At 41.0% G+C, this 23,359-nt stretch overlaps 2 protein-coding genes across 3 annotated transcripts; both read left to right on the forward strand.

Annotated features, from left to right (window-relative positions):
* The first annotated feature begins 4,215 nt into the window (after positions 1-4,215).
* On the forward strand, positions 4,216-13,622 carry alpi.1 (alkaline phosphatase, intestinal, tandem duplicate 1). 2 transcript variants are annotated; one of them, XM_079267517.1, is made up of 11 exons: positions 4,216-4,381; positions 4,966-5,094; positions 7,491-7,606; positions 8,579-8,753; positions 9,439-9,611; positions 9,877-10,011; positions 10,100-10,175; positions 10,285-10,419; positions 10,676-10,867; positions 11,126-11,242; positions 12,109-13,622. In XM_079267517.1, the coding sequence occupies exons 1-11, from the start codon at positions 4,288-4,290 to the stop codon at positions 12,381-12,383; spliced, it is 1,617 nt and encodes a 538-aa protein (XP_079123643.1). In that variant the 5' UTR covers positions 4,216-4,287; the 3' UTR covers positions 12,384-13,622. The 2 variants fall into 2 exon arrangements, with proteins under 2 accessions (XP_079123643.1, XP_079123644.1); XM_079267518.1 differs by having other exon boundaries at positions 4,969-5,094.
* A 2,014-nt stretch (positions 13,623-15,636) lies between these two features.
* Positions 15,637-22,980, forward strand: LOC306776718 (alkaline phosphatase-like; the record flags this gene model as incomplete). The annotated part of the gene is made up of 11 exons (XM_079267519.1): positions 15,637-15,712; positions 15,791-15,907; positions 17,134-17,249; positions 19,628-19,802; positions 20,139-20,311; positions 20,600-20,725; positions 20,846-20,915; positions 21,218-21,356; positions 21,593-21,783; positions 21,912-22,022; positions 22,712-22,980. The coding sequence occupies 11 exons, from the start codon at positions 15,637-15,639 to the stop codon at positions 22,978-22,980; spliced, it is 1,563 nt and encodes a 520-aa protein (XP_079123645.1).
* Between the last annotated feature and the right edge of the window lie 379 nt (positions 22,981-23,359).

Below are 23,359 nucleotides of genomic sequence, written 5' to 3' on the forward strand. Positions count from 1 at the left end.
TGTCTTCCCGCACAATCCTGGTTTTCAGTCAACATTTAGCTCATTGGTGAAAGTTTATTTTCATATGCCTGTCTTTGCAATGTATGACATCTACACATTTGTTTATTTCCCTGCATTCCTTAAACCCCTTTGTCCCACTTTGACTCCTCTGAAACCAATTCAGACATTGCCTGCAGCAAACTACAAAGCCCTAACAAACCTGTGTGAGCTGCTGACAGACATGTGTCCACAAAGGACCAAGAGAGAAAAGCACTTTGATGCGATGCATTGTGGAGGAAAGAGATGGACAGCGTGGGGAGGGAAATGGGCCTGCTCTCTGATTTGATGGATATTTCTGACGCAAACTGGGAAAAAGGTGAGTGCTGCTGGCGGTGCAGATATATGTGTGTCCAAGAAGTGAGTTTATCCCTCCTCCTCTGCCTCTGCCTCAAACAAAAGATGCAAGCCACGGCTACAAAATGGTGGAAGGAAAATAACTTTTTTTTTTCTGGATACCTTGGAGTTGAGAAACTCTAAGACGCAGATTGTAATCACGAGGCATTTGGAGTCCCAAGAAAACAGCAAAGTGTGGAGAACTATAACAGCTTTAAGTCTGACAGCTGAAGAGGTTTTAAGGCTCAGAGGCAAGATGACAGTGTTCATCAGCTTACTTCTCCTCACCGGATGTGGCCGCGCAGGTGAGTCAGAATGTTTTATTTGTGATGTTGCTAAGAGAGTGAGAAAACGGCAAAGGTCAGCAAACCAACAACCATGAGCAAATATTTTGACACACACGCACACACACACATGTGCATGTCTCATTCACATGCAGACATTTATTTTATTCTCTCATGCTCACATGTTCTCTGTTTCTTGTTAAGCAAGTCTTTTTCATTTACGTTCACACTATTTCACACACATGTCGAACCCAAAAATGCCCAAAATGACACACACACACAAACACACACACATGCAAACACACATGCACACACACACACTGCATATTTCCTTCATGAGTCCAATTAAAAACTAAAAGGGGCAACTCCTCAAAGCTGTCAGATGTTTGATGTCGAGGTAGCAATCTCTTGCCTTTGCTGCTGTGAGCCGGCTTGAGTTGGGACATGAGTACCTCTGTACTTCACTTGTAATTGTTCCCCAATTGAGTTGCATGTCAGCAGTAAAACCTTTTATGACTAGCCGTCCAACTGTTCTGAGATGGGATCTCAATCACCAGCGCTTCACATAAAAAGGGGTTACATCATTTATGATACCTCTTAAAATTGAATGAGATATATTCTTTATCTGTCTTCTGGAGGTCACTCTTCGAGTGTCTGTTGAGGGAAGGGGGGTCTTATTTGTGATGAGGCCAAAATAGATCCCAAGCATCATTACTTTGTTCCACCAGTGCTGTCTCTGTTTTTATTCTCTTTCAGTTCTGGCAGTCCATATGTCTCCTACGTCTTTTTCTTTCCCCACTGGATGTCTGGCTCTCTCCCTTCTTTATGATACCATCTCAAGCATCTACAACTTTTTCCATCAATGATCTTAGCTCGACCCCCCCCCCCCCCCCCCCCCCTGTCACACCTAAAAAGAAAATTCCTTTAAAAAGCCAGGGGAAAGGATTGTGTTTGTGTGGTCTGGCACCACCCACATGTATATCCTCGCTCTGACAACGTGAACCTAAACATTTCCCTCGTGAGTTGTAATTTAGAAGCAAAAATCTGGCTAACTACTGTAATTTACGGAATATATAGGTTGAAGGACCCTGGCAGAGGGAAGTGAAGCAGAGGGGAGTAGAGCATTGGTAATTTACTTTTAGGAGAGTCTGACTCAGGGTCCAGATGCATGGAGCGAGGGAGTGCTTGTGTGGGTAAAAAGGTATTTGTGTAACTGTAATACATCTTTACACTTTAAAAAAGGCTGCTCAGGGCAACCCTTGAAAAGGAACTTCTTCACAATAACTCAGGAATCCCAAAGAACTTGAATGTTCTTCCATTCCAGTGTTATCAGCTTTTCTTCAGACAGCTGCACAAGACCAAGGATGTTGTATTTAAATGGCATCTTAAACCCTATCGTCCAACAGGACAATGAAGGATTTCCTTCTAGATTTGACAATTTGGCAGGGCGTCAAGGTTACTTGTTTATTTATTGCCGATTGACAGTTCATCAAGGGACACTTGGGGGTAGATTTTTAGTAAGGAACTCAAAGGCTCCAAGACATTGTAACTGAAACCCCAAATAACTGGTAGTCGGGAGGGTTGGTCATTTGACCCAAAATGTCATATATTCTGTTCAGAAAGGGATGTGGAGTAGAACTAGGATTCAGTTTAGGCCATGCGCAGCAACTTTCACCATTTGTTTATGACTCTTTTCTCTTAAGCTCTTTACAGCAAAGAAAATAACCCGTAGCACAAGTGTAGTCTCCTTCCAGTGAAATAATCACCATTTGAAAATAATAGCAACAGTTCGTATAAATCTTCATTACAGATTATGATTACCAGTAGTCCTTACCAGGCTGGATTCTATATGTTTTGGAGATTTATGAAGAGGGGCTTTTTTCTGGTCAGATACAACAGGAAATCAGATTGAACACACCAAATGATGAAGAAAAGCCACCCTGGACGGTTTTCTCTACAATGTCAGCTCAATAGTGTCCACAAGTCACCATCTGCTGCACTATAAATATCCCTCTTTATACACTTGCTCTCCATCAGAGGGCCGGGCCATTTTGAATGCATATAGATCAAGTTAGCAATATTATGTATAATCTCTGTGTATAAGATCAGTGGTATCGCTTTCATTTTAGAGACTTAATGTTGGGAATCATATTGATTCAAACACTGAAATGTGTAGAAAGTATACGTTGGGATTTTAATTCTTAAACAGTTATTGCGCTTTCTAAATTCCCAGGAGTTCATTGTCTTCTCACGAGGATTCAAGCTCGCCATATAATCAGCAAACAAAAGCTACTAAGCACCTTTCGGTGAATGGATGATCCACTCTGAGACCTGAAACAGCCACCAGGTGTTTACACTTGTCTTGCAGGAAACTAATTGGACTTTCCCAACAGAAGATTGACTTTCTTTCAGGGGCAAACCCATAACAAACAGACAGACAGACATGCCTCCACAAGAGTTCCTGCTCTTGCACTTTGCCGCTGGTATTTCCAGTTCATGTGGTGTGGGCCGCATCATGTGAGGCCTCTTTACCCAGATTACTGCTGTGATTTTATTGCAGTCTTGATTAGGCACATGTGACTAACTGCAAACCCCTGTTGGCAACGGGTGAGCGGTTGGTAAAAATACAGAGGTCTTCCAGAGCTGTGAATTGTAACGAGATTCGGTCTGGCAGGTTCAAGAGGCGAGACCAGTTCCTCTGGAATTTGATTCCTCTGGCCGTGTGGAACGCAGTTGGCCCAACTCACTTCATTTCACACATTAACTGTTATGTTTGCGTGGAAGAGAGACATTTTCATTCTGCAGGCGGTCTCCACTACCTCACTGAAGAAAAATGCTAACCCCGCTTCACTTCCCACAGAAAAACAAGCCAAGACAACTTGGTGAGAGAGGGAACATATTGGGGTCTTTTAAATGCAAAAATTCAGAGGGGGGAAATGGAAATATTTCCATTTTCCTGACATGAAAAGCAAAGCATAACAAGACTCAATCATGATATTTCAAGAATAGCTTGCACCTCGTTCCTTTTCTTCCCTTGGACTGTTTTGCCAGGGGATGAGGGGAAAGAAATGGAAAAATAGTTATGATTTGTATCGTGATGGATGCCAACACAAATTGGGTAGCCATTTTTTTCTCTCCCTGTTAAAGGCTGCTACATAAAAAAAGACCCATTATACATTACCACATCAAAGGACCATTCAAATTTCTATCATACACAGTTCAGAGTAGGGGAGCCAGGGAAAAGAGGGACAGCTAAATTAGAGCAACCTTTTAAGACAACAAAATGGGGGTAGTGCATTTTCAGGAATGAAAGTGAGTAGAGGGGTTGTGATGGTAAAGCACTCTTGTGTGGTCCCAGCTTCTCCTTCTCCTTATCCTTCTCTGTCTCTCTCGCTCTCTCCTCTGGCTCGTCCTCCTTCTCTCACATTTTCCCATCCCACTTTTATGGCTCTAAGCCTATGAGCTGGCTTGGGCCCTTCCTTACTAGACACCCAGTGGGGCTTTAAAAAGGCAGGGCCAGAGGTCTTAGCAGCCACACTCACTCTCTGCCTGTGCCTCTTTGGGTCTCGGTGTGCCGCGCTGAAAGCCGGCTGTGTCAACCTCTCCAGCCTCCAGGTTGCTCGGATTAGAGATGCAAATGCCACATTGCAGGACCAACAATCTCCTGCTTATCCTTCTGGGCCCCATACTGTTGGCTGTGGGCCGGGCCGCTATGGAGAGCCAAGGTGAGGAGACGACAGACTTATTATTGCTGCCTGCGGTTGGGATATTCGTAGCATTTTGTGGGCAGACAAATGGACGTGCAAGCAGGTAACCTCAACCTGGGAAAGGGCGAGTGTGTGAGGACAGACTTTTGCTTGAGAACTTTGACTGCGTAGCACTGTGTCAGTGTAGGTGCACAAAAGCGTGTGCTACTATATTTTTGTCGATACCTGTTTATGTAAAATGTGGGGTTGGCTGTTTGTCTTTCTGTTGTTTTTTCGTCTTTGGCAGGAAGAATTTTCCTCTTTGACCTCCTTCACTGTGGCTCTCAGTGGGCATGAATGGACACAAACCAAAATGTCTTCTTTGCTTCTTTTTGAGAAACCTCTTGTATCCCAAGGCTAAATATAATTCAAATTATCAGAAGAAGACAGAGAGATGCTTGAGTGTGCTGGCACCCACAGAAACACTTGAAGCTTTTATGTACTGGAGCTTTACAATTCCACGCATGTACGGACCACGATGCAAAATCTCTGAGATTCCCTCCGATGCATCCACAATCCCCACATACCTATCTCATTCCCCATGTATGTGTGTTTCCACATAGCAGCACTGTATGAACGTGAGAGAGAACCAGCCTATTGGGATGCTCAGGCCAGGGCAACACTGGATGCTGCGCTGAGACTCCGCCCTCGGGAGCACCAGGCCAAGAACCTCATCCTGTTCCTCGGCGACGGTAGGTCATGCTATCATTATGAAATCTATTCCAGCAAACATTCAACACTGACTTGATTGTGATATAAGTTTGAAAAGGCTAGTTCCAGCCTCAATGACAAATACAGCTCAATATTCAATGCAAGACAGTGCTAGACAAGTGTGTTCAGTGTTTACTGTGCTCAGAATAGATGGAGGGAAAGCCGTTTGGACAGCAGACTGTGAGTGACTGGTACTGCAGGTGTGTGTGTCTATATATGGGAAAGCTGATAGTAAAACTTTGGACAGCTTTAGTCAATTGTTCAAATGCTTAAAATCGATTATGTTTATGTAGACTTGACCAGAAAACGCATGGAGTTGTGTGAGTAATGAATCAAGTAGAAAGGCATTAATCTCATGTTTCCTCTCCTACCTGGTTCCTGACACAGATTTGTCTCTTCACCAAGAAGTTTCTGATGCCTAAACTTAAAGCTTCTGTGACCACGGGCCACGGCAAGGCCCGGATTGGGTTGAACATTTTCAGCGCACTGCACCTTTTAATACCGGCTCAAACCACTAAAAAGCCTACAGATTCTATATAAGGGTACATGCGGCAGTGAATGATTTACTGAGACCAAGGATTAGCCCAAGATTACGACATTTATTATAACAATTAACAGGGTATTCAAATACAGGAAGTCCATAAAATCTAATAAGTTAAAAAACAATAGAAGGTATATATCTAATATACTTGGTGACACAGGTTATAATAAAAGAGGGTAACTGAATGAACTAACTACCAACACAAAACCATTTAAAACAAAACCATGCAACACAAAACCATGCCAAACAAAACCATGAATACAACTAAATTGATAACTTAAACAAAACAGCAGTGGCAGTCAACGTCTCTCCTGCCTGCTCACTGCACAACCCCCATCCGGAAAGCCTCCATGTGGAGGTGTAACCCCCAGCCAATAACAGCGTGCAGGGTGTGCAGCCCATTCAAATTGACAAATTACCCAATTACCCGCTTTGAGCCGCCGCTTGATGTCTAATACCGAGGTACAAGTCCCCTATTTAGCTCTGTCAGATACGAAGCAGCCGTATTTGACGGATGAGAATAAGTTGTGACATCGCTGTGTTTTCCCTTGCTCCTCTCTCTGCTGTTTGCAGAGTATAGCTCTGTGTCTGTTTACCGAGGCACACACACACACACACAAACAGAGAGGACAGGATGAAGCTTGCCCTTGGGCTGCATTTCTTTGTACTCTAGAACGTAACTGCTGTGAAATAATTAGAAATTAACATTTTATTCCTCTGGTTCACTGTTTTGTCCTTGTTAATGCTGCTTCTTCTTCTCCTCATTCCCTCTGTAGCTTGCTTGACCATCGCCACTGTTTCTCACTTGCTCGCTCATTGGGCTGAATTGAATTATGTGTGTTTACGAATCCGACAAATGTAAAATATTATACCTTTTAAGGTGGCAGGAGCTGGCTGTTACCCTGAGGATCCACTCCTGTCGTGCTACAGTGTAACCTGGCATTCAGGCATTTAGTGGCTGTACTGTCTACTGAAGGTACAACTACTGCCAGAAACTTTCCATCTGGATCAGATTTGATTGGAAGATTCTTCACAATAATTGTCACTGGTGTGGTATATTTACAGCTGGTGAGGGATGCCATTTTTATTTATTTTTTTAAATGGGGAGCTGTTTAACGGAACGGAGATTTAAGAGTAAAGTTTTCTGTGAACCACTAGAATATCTGCTTTAAATCAGACCCACTTAGTCAGATTTCTGGGTGGTCGAGGCTGAGTTTTCCTTGTGCATCTCTCCAGTAATGCCCAGAGCACGTTCTCGGTTTCATGACTATGATGTTGAAGGGAGAGTGCATGTGACATCGGCTTCGTAAAGTATCGTTTTCAAAGTCAGGAGTGAAATACAAGAGTGGACCACAGGAAGAGATAAAACAAGTCCCTTAATTGTTTTAGAAAATTAAAAGGCAAATACTGTATGTTTCATGTAACATATGCCAGTTTGTGACATAGCAACTATACTACAGTATGTTCGACCAATAATGATCTGAGCCTGCAAGAGTCAGTGTTGGTCTCTGTGATGAGTTTGTTTGAAAGTGTAGTTCTAGAAAACAACCTTAAATGCCCTATCCATTAGTGGATTAAATTCATTCCTTGACATGCTTTCATTTAGTTTGTTGAGAGAATTACTGAATATCTTTTTTTTTCATTCTGAGCTTTTAAAACATACACATTTTAATAAATTTGGTCTGGATTTTTAGAAATGTTCACAACAGGGCAGTATTCTGGGCACGGTGTAAGTTTCTGTAAGATCTGATTCAATTTGTCAGTACACTGAGATAGTGAAGCTAAAAAATAGATGGACCCTATCAGTGACGTTGCCTGTAAATCATTGTCTCCCAGGGATGGGTGTGTCCACAGTGACGGCAGCTCGAATCCTGCGAGGTCAGATGGACGGCGGATCAGGGGAGGAGACAATGCTCGCCATGGACACCTTCCCATATGTGGCCCTGTCAAAGGTGACCGCACAACACTGTTGACCTGTAGCTCATCAAGCATTATTTATTAACAAATTACCCAAATGTCGACTGCAATACCATTTCTAATATGAAAGAGCCAGTAGGGTTTCTTCATGTAAGTTCAGCTGTGTTTTATGAATTATTGTTCCATTTCTTAGAAAATACTGTCACGATGAGAATATTTTTCAGTTCTATGTGAATAATGTGTGTGTGTGTGTGTGTGTGTGTGTGTGTGTCTGTTTGAGTGTGTGTGTGAAGGCAAAGCAATTCAGAGGTAACAGAGTGCAAGGCCATAATACAAATAATCACTTTGGCCTGTTTACATGTCCTAACTGTTACTGTCCCTTTCTCTCATTTCAACTTATAATCGGCTAATACAAATCAAATGTTATTCAGGAGACGTTGTCACATCACATGAAAAGCTATAATAAATGACAAATCCTAATCACAACAGGAACATGTACAGGTGTCACTGGTAAATGATGAATGTGTGTATATGTTATTCAGGAGTGTATTCCTGTCTGTGGTTCCTTGGTAAATCAGTACAGCGTGACACATGGAGAAGGAGGTAGAAAAAAAAGTGAGTGGTTAAATGAAGAGTGTGTGTGTGTGTGTGTGTGTGTCCATTTTTTACATGCTTTGGTCTTTTAACATGTTGCAGCTTGCCTCGTATTATCCCTCCCGCTCTGACTTAAATCGGTAAACCTGTTGTTAAGGGATTTAGCTAAAAACAGCACTTAAATTGAAAATGCTGACATTGTGGTAGAAACAGGTTGGATTCAGCTACACAAAGAAGTATAATCCCTGAATTATTGTGACTTAAGTGTAAGTGATAGTGTGATTTAGTCTGAGAATTCAGCATCGTTTGTGTTTCTGTGTTCTAACCTATATATAAAAAATGAAGATACTACTTCAAATACATGTTTATTTCCTGTCCTTTCCTTTAAAGGTGTTTGTGCCTCTACTCCACAGACCTACAGCGTGGACAAGCAGGTAGCAGACAGCGCCAGCACGGCTACAGCCTACCACTGTGGGGTGAAGGCCAACGCTAAAACAGTGGGGCTTAGCGCTAACGCAGTGGCCTACGAGTGTAACACCACCTTCGGTAACGAGGTCTTCTCAGTTCTCCGACGTGCTAAAGCTCAAGGTAAAGACACCTTCTGGCTTGGCTAAGTATGGCGGGTGTGCTGTGTACTGGAAAGGTCAACTGGTTTGAATTACATTCTTATCTCAATCTATGCAATGACTATATCTGCCTTCAAATAATATACGAGGAATAAAGTTCATGTGTTTACTGCTACTTGAGTGTCACTAGCTGGAGTTCAACGTTCAGAATATGTTTACTTGAGAAATCAAGGCATGTTGGTGATTCATTTGTGAAGGATCTTTAGTCCTTTAGTATTTTAAAAATGTTGTATTCACTATATTTGTGTCTGCTATGTGATATTTTTTTCTGTAGTCTGCATACATCTTTATACTGAAGTATTTCCAAAACAGCCATAAAGGTTTAATTGTACAAAGTTTCTAGAAGGCAACAAAGTTCAACTTCAAAGGGTTGTGCCAATGAAGCAATGTCATCCAAAGACAACCTTTTAAAAAAAAATTGAATTATTAATCATTGGAGCAGCAAGCATTACACAATATATCTAAGAAGCATTGATTTCCATTTTTAATTTCCGTAGAAACAAACTTTCCTAGAGAACGATAAGTCATATGGTTAACTGGAACCTCTTATACCTCTTTTAGTTGGCTTCATTACATAACCAGGAAGGACTGCAGGACTCTACACTCATTAAAGAACTCTGATTTCAGTGTCTCTCTGCTTTGTCCAGGTAAATCAGTTGGTGTAGTGACCACCACCCGTGTCCAGCATGCCTCCCCGGCCGCTGCTTATGCCCACTCTGTCAGCCGCAGTTGGTACAGTGACGTAGATCTTCCTTCCAGCGCCCGCCGACAGGGATGCGTCGACATTGCAACCCAACTGGTCACCAATGTTGATATTGATGTATGTTAGAACAACAACGTTTGGTGAATTAATTTTGTTAAGAGTTTAATACTTAATCTACAGAGTATTACTGGATTAAATTCTAGCCATATAATCAAAAAAGTATTTACACATAAGAATTAAGTTAAACACTTGGTAGTTTATTAAATCAACAGTTCTGTGAAAAACTCTGCGCTCTATTGTTAGGGCAATATAGTTTATCAGTACAATGGCCATCATAGGCTATTACATATAATGATCCTATTCTGCCTGGTGCCCCTTTAAGGTGATTCTGGGGGGAGGGAGGATGTACATGACACCAAAAGGAACTCCAGACCCCGAGTACCCTACCTCCAACTCTCGCAAGGGGGACCGCAAAGACAAGAGGAACCTCATTGACGTGTGGCTGAAGGCTAAACCAGTAGGATTAATTAACATTGCTTTTGGATATTTCCATATATTTTAAGAAACGATTCAAAGATTCAAGTGTCTTCTGGTTCGATTTTCAGAACAAGAAATCACGCTATGTTTGGCACAAGAAGGAGTTTGATGAGATAAATGTGAAAGCTACTGACCGGCTCATGGGTGGGTATATTAACCTTTTAAGCCCGACCACCTTCCAATGTCAAATTATTTCTTCTTTTGATTCTACACTGCTCACAAAATATGATTTCCTTCTTTTTGTTGGTTCCAGGTCTGTTTGAGCCAAAGGACATGCGATTCGAGGTTTTCCGGAACAGCACACGTGACCCCTCCATTGTGGAGATGACAGAGAAAGCCATACAAATCCTCAGCAAGAATCCGAAAGGATACTTCCTGTTTGTGGAAGATGAGTACTATATCAACAGTCCACTAATGCAAAATCTCATCAAGCTTGTCATGATGAGAGTATGATCAGATTTTAAGAATACAAGGTTGTCAATATAAAACCGGGAATTAATTCCGTAATTTTTTTCAAATTTAAGGGAAAACAACATGTAGCATAATCCAACAGGCATTTTCCTTTTAGCTTCTAATAACATGAGTCCAGTGTAGTACTAGTGGGATGTTTCGAGGCAGGTCTAATTTTCTTGTTTTTGTGTTACGAGGGAGAATTGATCATGGCCACCATGATGGCATTGCCAAATTGGCACTGACAGAAGCTGTGATGTTTGACCGAGCCATTCAGCGCGCTGCGCAGCTAACGAGGGAATCTGATACTCTCACTGTGGTCACTGCTGACCACTCCCACGTCTTCACTTTTGGCGGTAGCACACCTCGAGGGAATCCCATCTTTGGTATGGTTCAACGCAAACACTTGAACACAGATTGAAATTGGCATGAAAATCAGACTCAGAAACATGAGATTTACAAAGTAAAGTAAATAATTTGTATTCAGATGCAAACCCTACATCAAAAATAGCAGAATTTGAAGCTTCAGGTTTGTATTTGTCTCTTAAAGTACATGCGAGTCTGTATTCTTGTTTTGCCTCTAAAAAGATAATGTGACCGATGTATTATGACTCAACTTCTCTGCCATTTTTTTTGTCATTCAGGCCTTGCACCAAAGAAAGCTGATGACAAAATGCCTTTCACCAGTATCCTGTACGCCAACGGCCCCGGCTATGTCCATGTAAATGGAACCAGAGGGAACATCACAATGGTGGATTACTGTAAGCACAAACTAATGTATTTCAGATGTGGCTGTCGTCTGCGCTGAAGTGTGTCGAAAGAGTGAACTGATGTGGTTACGGTTGGCTCATGCCTGTGTCTTGCTCTGGAAAGCAAAGATGACATATGATGTTCATGCCATTGCTGTCCCCTGTTCTGTTCTCAGCATAGGCCTTAACTGTACTTAAAAAAAGCTATTTGTATTTCTTTGTGGAACACTGGACAGCAATGATCCAGTTCCTCCTCCTCTTGTTCTGCACCATTCGCTTTAATCTTTGCATGAGTTTGTATACTTGAAGGTGGAAATACCGCTCTTCAGGGATGAAATACCTTTTAAAACCCCCACAGTTTTTGGAACCAGAAGTTCAAAATTGCACTCTCAACCCATCTGGCATCTTAAGTAAACATGCATTTAAAAGTGAGGGATTCATTTCTAAAATGTTATGTATCCATCTGGATAAATATGAAGCACTGTAAAAGTCAGCATTTATATTCTGATGAAGACTATGTTAGTTCGTTATTTTGTCCACAATGTGGAATTTAAAAAAGCTGTAATTTCATCAAAATGATTTAATAATGTTCGGAGTGTTGAAAATAATTACATTTAATAAGGTAAATTACAGAAGACTTGCAAAACATAATTTAATTGGCAACCGCCAATAAGGTGACAATAATCTTATAGGTACTCTCTAGAGTGGATGATATATGACACAGTCAAAGTGAAGTTAATCTGGACAGACATCATGGTTCATTTATGGTGACATAGTCTATAACAGCATCTGTTTTGTATTAACAGTCGATGATTCAAGTAGAGAGTTGCCTAAAACAGTGTTTGGTTACATTCTGCATATAACACGTTTCTCTCCAGACGATGAGGAGTACATGCAGCAGGCTGCCGTCCCATTGGATTCTGAGACGCATGGCGGGGAGGATGTGGCTATCTACGCCAAAGGCCCAATGGCTCACCTCATTCATGGGGTAAAAGAGCAGAACTACGTGGCACATGTCATGGCCTACGCTGCCTGCTTAGAGCCCTACAAGAACTGCCCTCCTCACCCCCACAGCCGCACCTCGAGCGGGTGTGTGAACACTACCCCGAGCCATCTGTTTGGCCTGCTTAGCCTCCTCTGGCTACTCAGATGACCCCCCAAACACACACACATCAACGCTTACACAAATACATTGTGCATACAGCAATACAGACACTTTATGCACTTAACATTTATTGAGTACATGCACACACAATCACTGTATGCACACAGGGTGGCAAGTCAGGACACAGGGATAGACAAATACAGTACTGTGTGTGTGTTAACAGAAATACTCACATGCATCGTGATCACCCAGTGTATTCACATGAGTTGTAACCTCAAGTGAATCCAAAATGCAGGCTTTAACATGCATGTAGTAGCTTTTATCCAAATACAAACATACAAACAGACAGGCATTGCAGGCTAGAACATAGACAAATATGCAAACGTTCATTTTGACCAAGGTGGCTCTATAAGATAGATAGATAGACTTTATTTCAGACTCTGGGTCCATACAGACAGATACATAAAAAGACAGACACAAACAATAACAGTACATAGGCCTAGCAATGCCTTACAAAGAGACAGCTGTACCAATGTCGCCACAGCTGGGACTGGTAGCGTGTGGTGCTAAACCTTATGTTGGGAATATATAATGTATAAGAAACACTTCATGCAACTTTTGTCATTGCAGAGCCAGCTGCATTTACTTCATAAGGACTATTTCAAGCCTGCACTTGGAACATGACTACTAACTTGCACTAACTATTTCTTTCATTAGTTAGCTTGATTTGTGTACTCTTCTTGTTTCCCAACATTAAATACATACTTTGTGAGCACTGTGCTCGCTCAGAGCTAGTTAACACTTGCAAGGAGCTGTAATTTACTATTTACACGCAGTATTAATGTGAGGCTTTACCCAGAATAACTTGAAACAAGCAAGCAGGCGGAGGGCTCACTACTGTTCATCTTGTGGACATTTAGACACACAGCTGCTGATGTACATGATCGTCATTGTCCGGATGGAATAAATGACTATATGATGGTAACAGAAACCTGAACTACGAGCCATCGTGCCATGCCAAGCTGCAACACCAACAGACCTTACAAGAACTCATGAAGATGCTGTACCTCTTTCAGGAGTGAAATATATGTAACTTTTCATTTTTTTATCAAGTTTGTATCTTGACCTCATTGGTTTCCAAATAGTAAATCTGTTTTCTGCTGGATCACTTGATATGTAATCTATTTGGATTGTACATGAATGTATTTTGTAAGAAAATATTGGTGTCAATGTATTTTTATACTGCTTTGCAAATGTTACCGTACTTAAATAAGCATTTCAACTTTTTCTTGGCGAGTTCTTTCTCCAATTCAACAAATTGCTAAAATATAAAAATACAAACATGACCATTCTCATGGCATCAACAAAACACAGCAATAAACAGGAGAGTTTAGTGCATTTTTGCATCAATGCATACCCTTCAGTGAAACTTAACTTAACTTTGACCTTCCTGTAATTATGCCACACTATAACAACAGTAGAAGAAATAATCATATATTGAAGGGACTTTCATGGCTTTGGCCATTTGGAGACACTTAAGGTCATTCTAACATCCCACTTCACAATTGAAGGCGTGCTTTGAAGCTATTGCCCCCATAGCAACCGATATAATAAACAGTTCCCTGTCTGCTGTGGTTCTCTCCAACTACCTATGAAGCTCTAAGAAAACCTTCCGGTCTGAGTTTAGATCGTCCTGACCAGGCCTACCCCCCCAAAACTATTCAGAGGTTACAATATGTCCAAATCAATGCCGCAGTTGACAAGCATGTGAGATGTGCCTTCTTGTTGCTGGGACCTGTGGTAGAAAAAAACATTCAACAGTACAGAGTGAGTCCTATGATATTGAGAAAAGAAGTTTGTCTTAAAATGATCTATTCTCTGCACAGAGAAGGTTCAATCGTCATACAGACCGCAATGCGGTCTGAAGGAGGAAGGCACCCAGAGTGTTGGTTGCGTATGACTTATAAAGGCCTTGAGCACATGGTGGGGTAGGAGGAGTTCGTCATTAAGACATTTGGATGACCATTCTTTGATTGACCATTGAAAGGTTCAATGGCTGCACCCACATTCAGCTCTTATCTAAGTTTACAATATCATGTCCTTGATTAACCATCACAGGCCTTGCTTGTGGAATCAGCTCCCATGGACAATTAGGGCCTCAGACTCACTCACTGTTTTTAAATCGAATCTAGAGTAAAAATGGACGATAAAGCAGGTTATGCTTTAGGGCGGGCTACCTTGTGATTGACAGGCGGCTACAACTAATACGGCGACTGTACGCCACTCGTCTGCAGTGCAAATGTGGTCACTTTAGTTCACTGGTTGCAAAAAGCCAAGATAGTGACGGCCGGAATCTAAGATGGCAATGGCCGAAATGCTGAACTCAAGGCTTCAAAACGGCACTCCACAAACCAATGGGTGACGTCACAACGACTGCGTCCACTTCTTATATACAGTCTATCGAATCACATGTTCCTCTCTGCCTATAGTGTCCTGACTCATATGAGTTTACTTTTTAAATTTGTTTTTTATAAATTTAGTTTACATTTCAACTTGAGTCTTGAAATAATTTGTTAATGATTTGATTTCATTCTTTAGAAATGCATATTTCTTTTTTGAAAATTGATCAGTTTTAATGTATAGTGTGTGAAGCATCTGATATTTGGTTGTATTTTATATATATATATATATATACACTGAATTGCCTGTGAGGGTGACAAAAATAAGATGTCCCGACGTGTTTATCAAAGTATTATTTACTGCTTCTTTTCGTGTTGGAATAAATGTTAAATATTTAACTGCAAAGTAGTAATGCGTGTTTGATACCTTCATTTTTTTTTGCATTACAGTAAATCATTCTGGGATGTTTGCTGAAATTGATTGGATGGCCCGACCTCGAACATTTTCCACCAGCCGCCACTGTAGTACTGTAAAACACTGTAGTACCGTAAAACACTGTAGTACTGTAAAACACTGTAGTACCGTAAAACACTGTAATTATTGTCATCACATGAATATTTATAGTGGCTATAAAACGATTTGAGTAAATCTGCTTCAGGTTAACATTCAACATAAAGTGTGCCTTTATGTTAGCTGACCTTACCAGAACTAATAAACGCAACAATAAAAATAGATCACTGAAACATTGGATCACAGTTTAGATCAATGATGATGAAACCTCATGGCCATTTTATGGCTGCCGTTGAAAGGCTCCTCCATGTGCCCTTTGCTCCTTGCCTGCAAATATAAAGGACAAGCACTTCAGTGCTCTTTTTTTTTTTATTCACATACAGTCAACGCCATGGCCAGCCAACAGAATCTTATTTTTACTGGGTTATTGATTTCTATTTCAATGCAGTGGACTTTGTCCATTTCAGGTAAGAACTGTTACATATTGTTACTGTTAGACTGAAATGTGGTATGTTTAACACTATACTGTCTTTTCTTGCTTTTAGAGGAAGAGCTCCATGCCAGCTACTGGAACAACAAAGCGAGACAGGCTCTTCACACTGCCCTGAATGTTCAGCCTAATATTCATCAAGCCAAGAACATCATCCTCTTCCTGGGGGATGGTGAGTATTTTCCCAGCATAAAAGCTGTTTCTTTCATTTGTAGAGCATTTTTCCTTTCAGTTCAGTTTGTTTAGGCAAAAAGAATCCAATATCACTTCAAAGTGTGAGTCTCGCCATTATTATGGTGTACTTCCCCATGGTAGAGAGAGAATTCAATGCAAACCAAATGCACTATATGACCCCAACGAGCAAGGAGATGAATGTTGACATCTGATCACCAGTAGTTATTACTGCTTGGAAAGCAAAGCGTTGCAAAATAAACTGAGGCTAAACCACAGTCTACACTGCATGTCTAGCTATTTCCACATGTGTCCTTAACTGATCTGAACACTAACAAAGGTAAATCACTGCAACAGGTTTCGAAAACTGTTCCATGCATCGCTAGCATTTTAGAAACTCGACAATTAAATTAGTTCCAACTCGCCTTTAGTACTTAAATCTCTGAACTGTTAGGATTACTGATATAAGATGTATTATGGCACACACAGATAAAGTAAACACTGCTGTGTACTTGCTTCTGTTAACTCCATGATCAAAGATCAGAATCTGTCAGATTCCCTGCACAATTTAATTGATCAATTATGGATTTATGGTTACAGCTGCCTCCACCCCAACCCACATACCTGCTGATAACAGCATATTTAAGAGTTTATCAGTCTTTGGGATTGATCACTAACATTTTATCACCTCATAAGTGACATGTCTGTGAAAACAAGTTGTGCCGTTAATGACTTGGGACTTTAGCAACTGACAGTTCATTTTATTAAGCATTTTGCAGATCTATGCTGACATACAATACAACGAATTGTTTAGTCTGATGGTCAACCTGATAAACATAATGACCTCCTGGGAAAATATAGACTAAGAGAAAAAATTGGTTATTTGTTTTAGCAAATGTAGGTCCTAACATTAGATGCAGAAGGAATTTAGCTAGACTAAAAATTCCTAAAGATTGCCAAGCTCTGACAACAAATGTTAGACCTTATGCCCTGGATTTTTCATGAAATATATAAAAAAGTATAATCAAGTTCGTAAAGGAGTAGAAATGTGGAATATTGCTGTTTTGGCTTTGCATATTCTCCACCATTTGTGATTGCAAATGTCTTTCATCACCTTTTAAACTCTTATCATCAGCTGAGCCTTGTGAGGTTCATGGTGCACAATGGCAGCCCTGTGCCTGCCCGGCCTGTTCTTTAACACTCAGGTGTGTCTCCACCTATTTCCAGGTATGGGAGTAACGACAGTGACTGCTGCCAGGATCCTCAAAGGCCAGTTGGCAGGGGAATCTGGGGAGGAGACCAGTCTGGTTATGGATACCTTTCCTCACCTGGCGCTGTCTAAGGCCAGCCCACTCTCCCTGACACATTCAGACTTCTTCGTGTATTCAATGAGGATGAGATGCATGCACTTGGGGTGAAAAGCAAGCCAATTATAGGGTTTGCCGCTTTTGCTGAATGTGGGGAAAGATTTGAGTTTGAATGTGAACATGCTGTATTTTGAGGTTGTCGAGGCTGTTATTATAATCATGTCATGGTGACACAAGCAGCCTGTTATGAATGAATGAATGAATGAATGAATGAATGAATGAATGAATTTTATTTATATAGCGCTTTTCACAGACAGTAGTATCACAAAGTGCTTAACAGAGCAGACATTTAAAAGCATAAAAAACACAATGTGACCCAAGGGTCAATAAATTATCTACACAGAGAAAATTTAAAAATAAAATAAAAAATAATAAAAAATAAAATAAAAATGTAAAACATATTTTAAGAGCAGGTCTAGGACATGGGTTTACTTTTACACAAACGCCAGCCTAAACAGGTGGGTTTTGAGCTGGCTTTTAAAAGTATCCACAGTATCTGCGAGGCGCAGAGTTGCAGGCAGAGCATTCCAGAGCCTCGGGGGCCACTGCCTCAAAGGCTCGGTCACCACGGGTCTTAAATCGTGTGCGTGGGACTGACAGAAGACCTAGAGCGTTTGACCTGAGAGTGCGGGCAGGTGAATAGGGGCGAAGTAGATCAGCTACATAAGCCGGAGCCTGACCGTGAAGTGCTCTGTAAGTGATGGTGAGAATTTTAAAGTGTATCCTAGATGCTACAGGAAGCCAGTGGAGAGATCAGAGTACGGGGGTGATATGAGACCGTAGATTTGTCCTGGTGAGTAATCTGGCGGCAGCATTTTGGATGACCTGCAGATGGTTAAGAGCAGATACCCTGAGTGATGTGAAAAGTGAGTTGCAGTAGTCAATGCGTGAAGAGATAAATGTGTGTATGATCATTTCTAATTCAGGTGTTGATACAACAGATCTCAGTTTACTGATATTTCTTAGATGGAAGAAACATGACCTGGACAGCTGCTTAACATGAGGGTCAAACGACATGGATCGATCAAAGAAAATCCCAAGATTGCGCAGGTTGCAATGGGCAGCAGAGAAGAGTGGACTAATAATCTGCCTGATCATGGGGACAAACTCCTCTGGAGCAATAACTAGGACCTCCGTCTTAGAGTCGTTGAGTTGCAGGCAGTTTTCTGCCGTCCAGTCTCTGATGGCATTGACACAGTCCAGGAGCCTAGTTAATGTGAATGCCTCGCTGGGTTTGAATGACAGATGGAGTTGGATGTCGTCTGCATATAAGTGATAGGACACATTATAGCTTTTTATGATCGGTCCCAAAGGTAACAGATAAAGGGAAAATAACAGAGGCCCCAGAACCGAGCCCTGCGGTACACCACAAGACAGTGGAGAGGTAACAGACACAAAATCACCCACAGAGACATTGAAACTTCTGTCACTGAGGTAAGATGTAAACCAGTCTAACGCTATTCCAGTTATGCCCACCCAATCACGTAGCCTCTTCATCAGGATGTCATGGTCTATCGTGTCAAATGCAGAACTGAGGTCCAGAAGAACTAACACAGAGCAGTCACCTGCATCAGCACACATGAGAATGTCATTTGAAACCCTCAGGAGAGCGGTTTCAGTAGAGTGTTGCTTACGAAACCCAGACTGGAACTTGTCATACATGTTGTGCCTCTCCAGTGCAGCAGTAAGTTGTTTGGCCACCACTTTCTCTAAAATTTTGGACAAGAAAGGCTGTTTTGATATGGGCCTGTAGTTCATGGGCAAAGCTGAATCTAAGTTAGGTTTCTTTAATATGGGCTGGATAGTGGCATGTTTGAAATAGGAAGGGACAATTCCTGTAGATAATGAGGTATTGACAATAGATGTTACTGCAGGGCCAATAGTTAGCAGAACTTTCTTAAATAGAGAGGATGGAATTATATCCAGAGGGCAAGATGATGGCTTATCAATATATCTTGGGTCTGACTCTTGGCCTGTAACACTGGCTAACACAATTTCATCAAAATCCAGGAAATGCCAATGAATCCTGACATGCAGTGTTGTCAGCATGACCAATATGAAGATAACATGCGTCTTCCATGGCCGCAACATATGGTGAAAGCACTGAATTGAGTTTAGGCAAAATAAATTAAACTCCAAATGCCAGGTGTTTTATTTCAAAGACAATAACTTAATTGCAGTTATTAATGTTCCTAAATTTAAGGGTATTGCTTGTTTGAGTTGAGGGTACATGTCAAACCCACCTAGTCGAAAGGATGTAATCTGAGTGTAAGTAACTGGATAAGAGCACTTGCTAAATGCCTGAGATGATAAATACTCACGTTAATTTGTGCGAATCTATTTGACCCTTGCAGACGTACAATGTGGACCAGCAGATGCCAGACAGCGCTGGCACAGCCACAGCTTTCTTGTGTGGTGTAAAGGCCAATTACGGCACCCTGGGTGTCACTGCCGCCACCCCTAGGGGCAACTGTAGTGCTGCCTATGGGAACGAAGTCACATCGGTTTTGAACCGCGCCAAGAAAGCAGGTAGGATCATGCTTCACACAGCTTTACTCTATACTGGTTTCATGCTCTCATACTGTCAGGATGAGTCTTTGTTGATGTGTTATTCACGAAGGACATTTAGTCAGACAGGTCAGTATTACTCTGTTTTTGCTGGTTTGTACATGTTAACAGGATGTAAGGCCGCTGTCACTCACAACATCTGTCCTTGTGACCTAACCTTATATGGATAACATCTGTATTCACTGTGGTGTGATCTTTTTTTTGATGGTAAATAACATCTCATAAGTGTGTATATATCTATGTCAATATTTACGGTATGAAGAAAATGTTGACCACAGCTGCTCTGTGTTTCTGCAGGAAAGTCTGTGGGAATTGTCACTACAACCAGAGTGCAGCACGCCTCTCCTGGTGCAAACTACGCTCACACTGCCGACCGAAACTGGTATTCTGACTCCGACCTCACCCCTGAGGCAATCCAAAATGGCTGCCGTGACATTGCTTACCAGCTGGTTCATAACATAGAGATAGATGTAAGTCTTAATATAAAGGTAATTCCGAAGCAGAATATCAGAGCAGCGACTCAATAGAATTCATATCCATGGCTATGCATATAGCTCTCTAGTCAGAAAATGACACCTGTCAGATCAGCCAAGACCAAACAGCAAGTCTAGTTCTGGTTGTTTGGAAAACGCATGTAGAGTGAACCAACGAGATAGTAAGGCTTATAGTTGGAATATCACTCTGGATTAGAGAATCTGCTCAAAGCTTAAAATGCAAAGTATGACATATATAACTGTCACTGTGTCATTTGATTCCAGGTCATTCTTGGTGGAGGTCGTCAGTACATGTTTTCGAACACCACGCAAGACCCTGAGTATCCAACTGATAGAGGACACCGAAATGATGGACAAAATCTTGTTACAGAGTGGTTAAAGAACAAAACGGTAAATTGTCCCTCTGGCTGCAACTACATTTTTTGCGATAGAGTTGTTAAAAAAAGTTTCCTCCCCGAACCCTTCCAGAAACTAAAACTTAATGTCTTTGTTTTTATTCATTACCTACAGAATGCTAAATATGTTTGGAACAAAGCTGATTTTGATGCCATCAATCCTGCAAATACAGACTTCCTGATGGGTAAGAAGTACAATTTCATTCATCATTCTGACAATCAATTAATCATTGAAGACACTTTTCAATAAAACCACTAAAGGTTTGCCTGAGCTGTCCTTGGACAAATTGGTTCGATAAAACAGGGTTTTGATTAAAAATCATCTTCTAATTTACAATCTCAGTTTAATTGCAATTTAGTTGTTTTTGTTTGTTTTTCAGAAATGAATGCACATTTAATCATATTGTGGCGCTAACACTGCCAGCTCTATTCGAAAAATTAGGAATGTGGTTCTGAGTTCTTCAGACTTGTTTTTTTCTGGATTTAGGTCTCTTTGAGCCCAAAGACTGCCACTACGAGTTGGAGCGCGATGCATCCATGGACCCCTCCCTTACGGAGATGATGGAGAAAGCCATTAAGATTCTCAGCAAGAACCCAAAGGGATTTTACCTCTTTGTAGAAGATAAGTGTTATTGTTTTCGATACATATTTAATACATATTATAAAGGAACTAGAAGTTAAACACACTAAGCTCAAAACCATTGAAAACTAAAACCTCTCCCACCCTTCCAATAGAAGATATATAAAACATATACTTTTGAAGTTATGTTACAGTAAATACGTGAAAAAACAAAACAGATCACTAATATGAGGGATATTCTGCTGATGCTTATTTGAGAATTGCTTTCTTTTGGACTTTAAGCGGAAGAATTGACCATGGTCACCACGGAGGGATGGCCAAAAGAGCTCTCTATGAGACTGTTGAGTTTGACCGGGCAATCGGGCGAGCAGCTGAACTCACCAGTAAGCTAGACACCCTGTCTGTGGTCACTGCTGACCACTCCCATGTCTTTGCCTTTGGAGGATATGCTGCCAGAGGAAACTCTGTTTTAGGTAAAGTGCACTCTTAGAATTTGATAAGAGCTGAGGTGAAGGAGGTTTTATAATATAAAAAAATGAAAAACATCTGCTTTCCAGATGTGAACAAAACTGTAGATACCAATTTGTCCTGTGATTTACAGGAGTGTCTCGCGTATTAGCAGAGGACAAAAAGCACTTCACTACTGCTGTGTATGGAAATGGACCAGGATACCGAGAAGGAACACGCCCCGATGTGAATGAGACAATTTCATGTAAGTGAGACAAAGTAATTTAGTAGCTCCATCTTGTGGTGTAACAGCATACCTATTGTGGAGACTCGAAGAGCCAAGTTATGGTGTGACACAAATGTCACTTGTATTTAAAAAATGTGTTGTAGCTTCAAGGAAATGTTGTTTCTTTTAAAAGGACAGCGATTAACTCGAGTGTAACACCTTTATCAACTGTATCCTATGAACTGTACACCAAATATTGTTTCTCTGCAGTGAGCATGTAGCATTTTGTACAACAGCAATGCACATTTCTTATTGTTTACAAAAACATGATGAGATGGGGGATCACAGCAGATGCCTTTTCCAGCAACAAATAAAAAACAGAAGATCCAACAATAACTGTTATTATATTATAAGCATAACAGGTCATGTGTAATGCTCTAGAAAATCTTTCACTTTATCATTTTATAATAATGAAGAAATCAGTCGGTCCAAAAACTTGGTGCCATATACTTTAATTTACTGTTCACTTTGGGAACGATCCTTTACAACATAATGCAACAGTAGCTATATGCAATGAATACTACAACTGTAAAACTTATCATATTCCATTTTTGCTGATACTGTGTCAAAGATCTGATTAAGTAGTTTGCCATTTAGCTGCATTGGATTGCATTGTCGTTTTGTGCCAGAACACTACTATAATGCTCCTTTGTCCTTTTCTTCCTCAGCGACTAATGACTATCTTCAGCAGGCTCCTGTTCCTCTTGACTCAGAGACCCACGGCATAGAAGATGTAGCCATCTTTGCAAAAGGCCCCATGTCACATCTTTTCCACGGGGTCCAGGAGCAGAACTACATTGCCCACGTCATTGCTTATGCTGCCTGCCTGGAGCCCTACGAGAACTGCGATCTGCCACTCAACCACGCTGGATCCATCCACCCCAGCCTCCTGCTCCTCCTCATGAGCCTCCTTCTCCTCTCCCTCTGCTCTGTCTGAGATGACAGCCTATGGAAAATGTGTCCTGACCTTTGAATAGCTGTACTATCTGACATTTGATTTAAAAAAAGTATTGTTCTTTACACTGTTTGTTCTGTGTTCTGTATTTAATAGCTGTATAGTTGCACAACTTTGAGATCACTGACATTTTAAGTGTTTCTTCTTGTTCAGATAACCAGTTAATCAAACACAACCGTGATTGTATTGTGCTTACATGACAATAAAGCTTTTGATTGATTGATTGATTGATCGATTAATTATGAAAAGCATGTATGTCATTATGTATGGGGCCATGAATTGTAACACGCCATTAAAATAGTTGCTGTGATTCTTTTATCAGTCTTTATTTCACGTCATTTTCTATTCATGTTTTATGTCA

The sequence above is a fragment of the Melanostigma gelatinosum genome, assembly GCF_949748355.1.
Source record: "Melanostigma gelatinosum genome assembly, chromosome: 4".
Lineage (NCBI taxonomy): Eukaryota > Metazoa > Chordata > Actinopteri > Perciformes > Zoarcidae > Melanostigma > Melanostigma gelatinosum.

Coding starts and splice junctions, on each gene's coding strand:
- alpi.1 (XM_079267517.1), top strand. CDS start 4,288: ATGCAAATGCCACATTGCAGGACCAACAATCTCCTGCTTATCCTTCTG. Junction 8,754..9,438: donor CCGACGTGCTAAAGCTCAAG/GTAAAGACACCT, acceptor TGCTTTGTCCAG/GTAAATCAGTTGGTGTAGTG. Junction 9,612..9,876: donor TCACCAATGTTGATATTGAT/GTATGTTAGAAC, acceptor TGCCCCTTTAAG/GTGATTCTGGGGGGAGGGAG.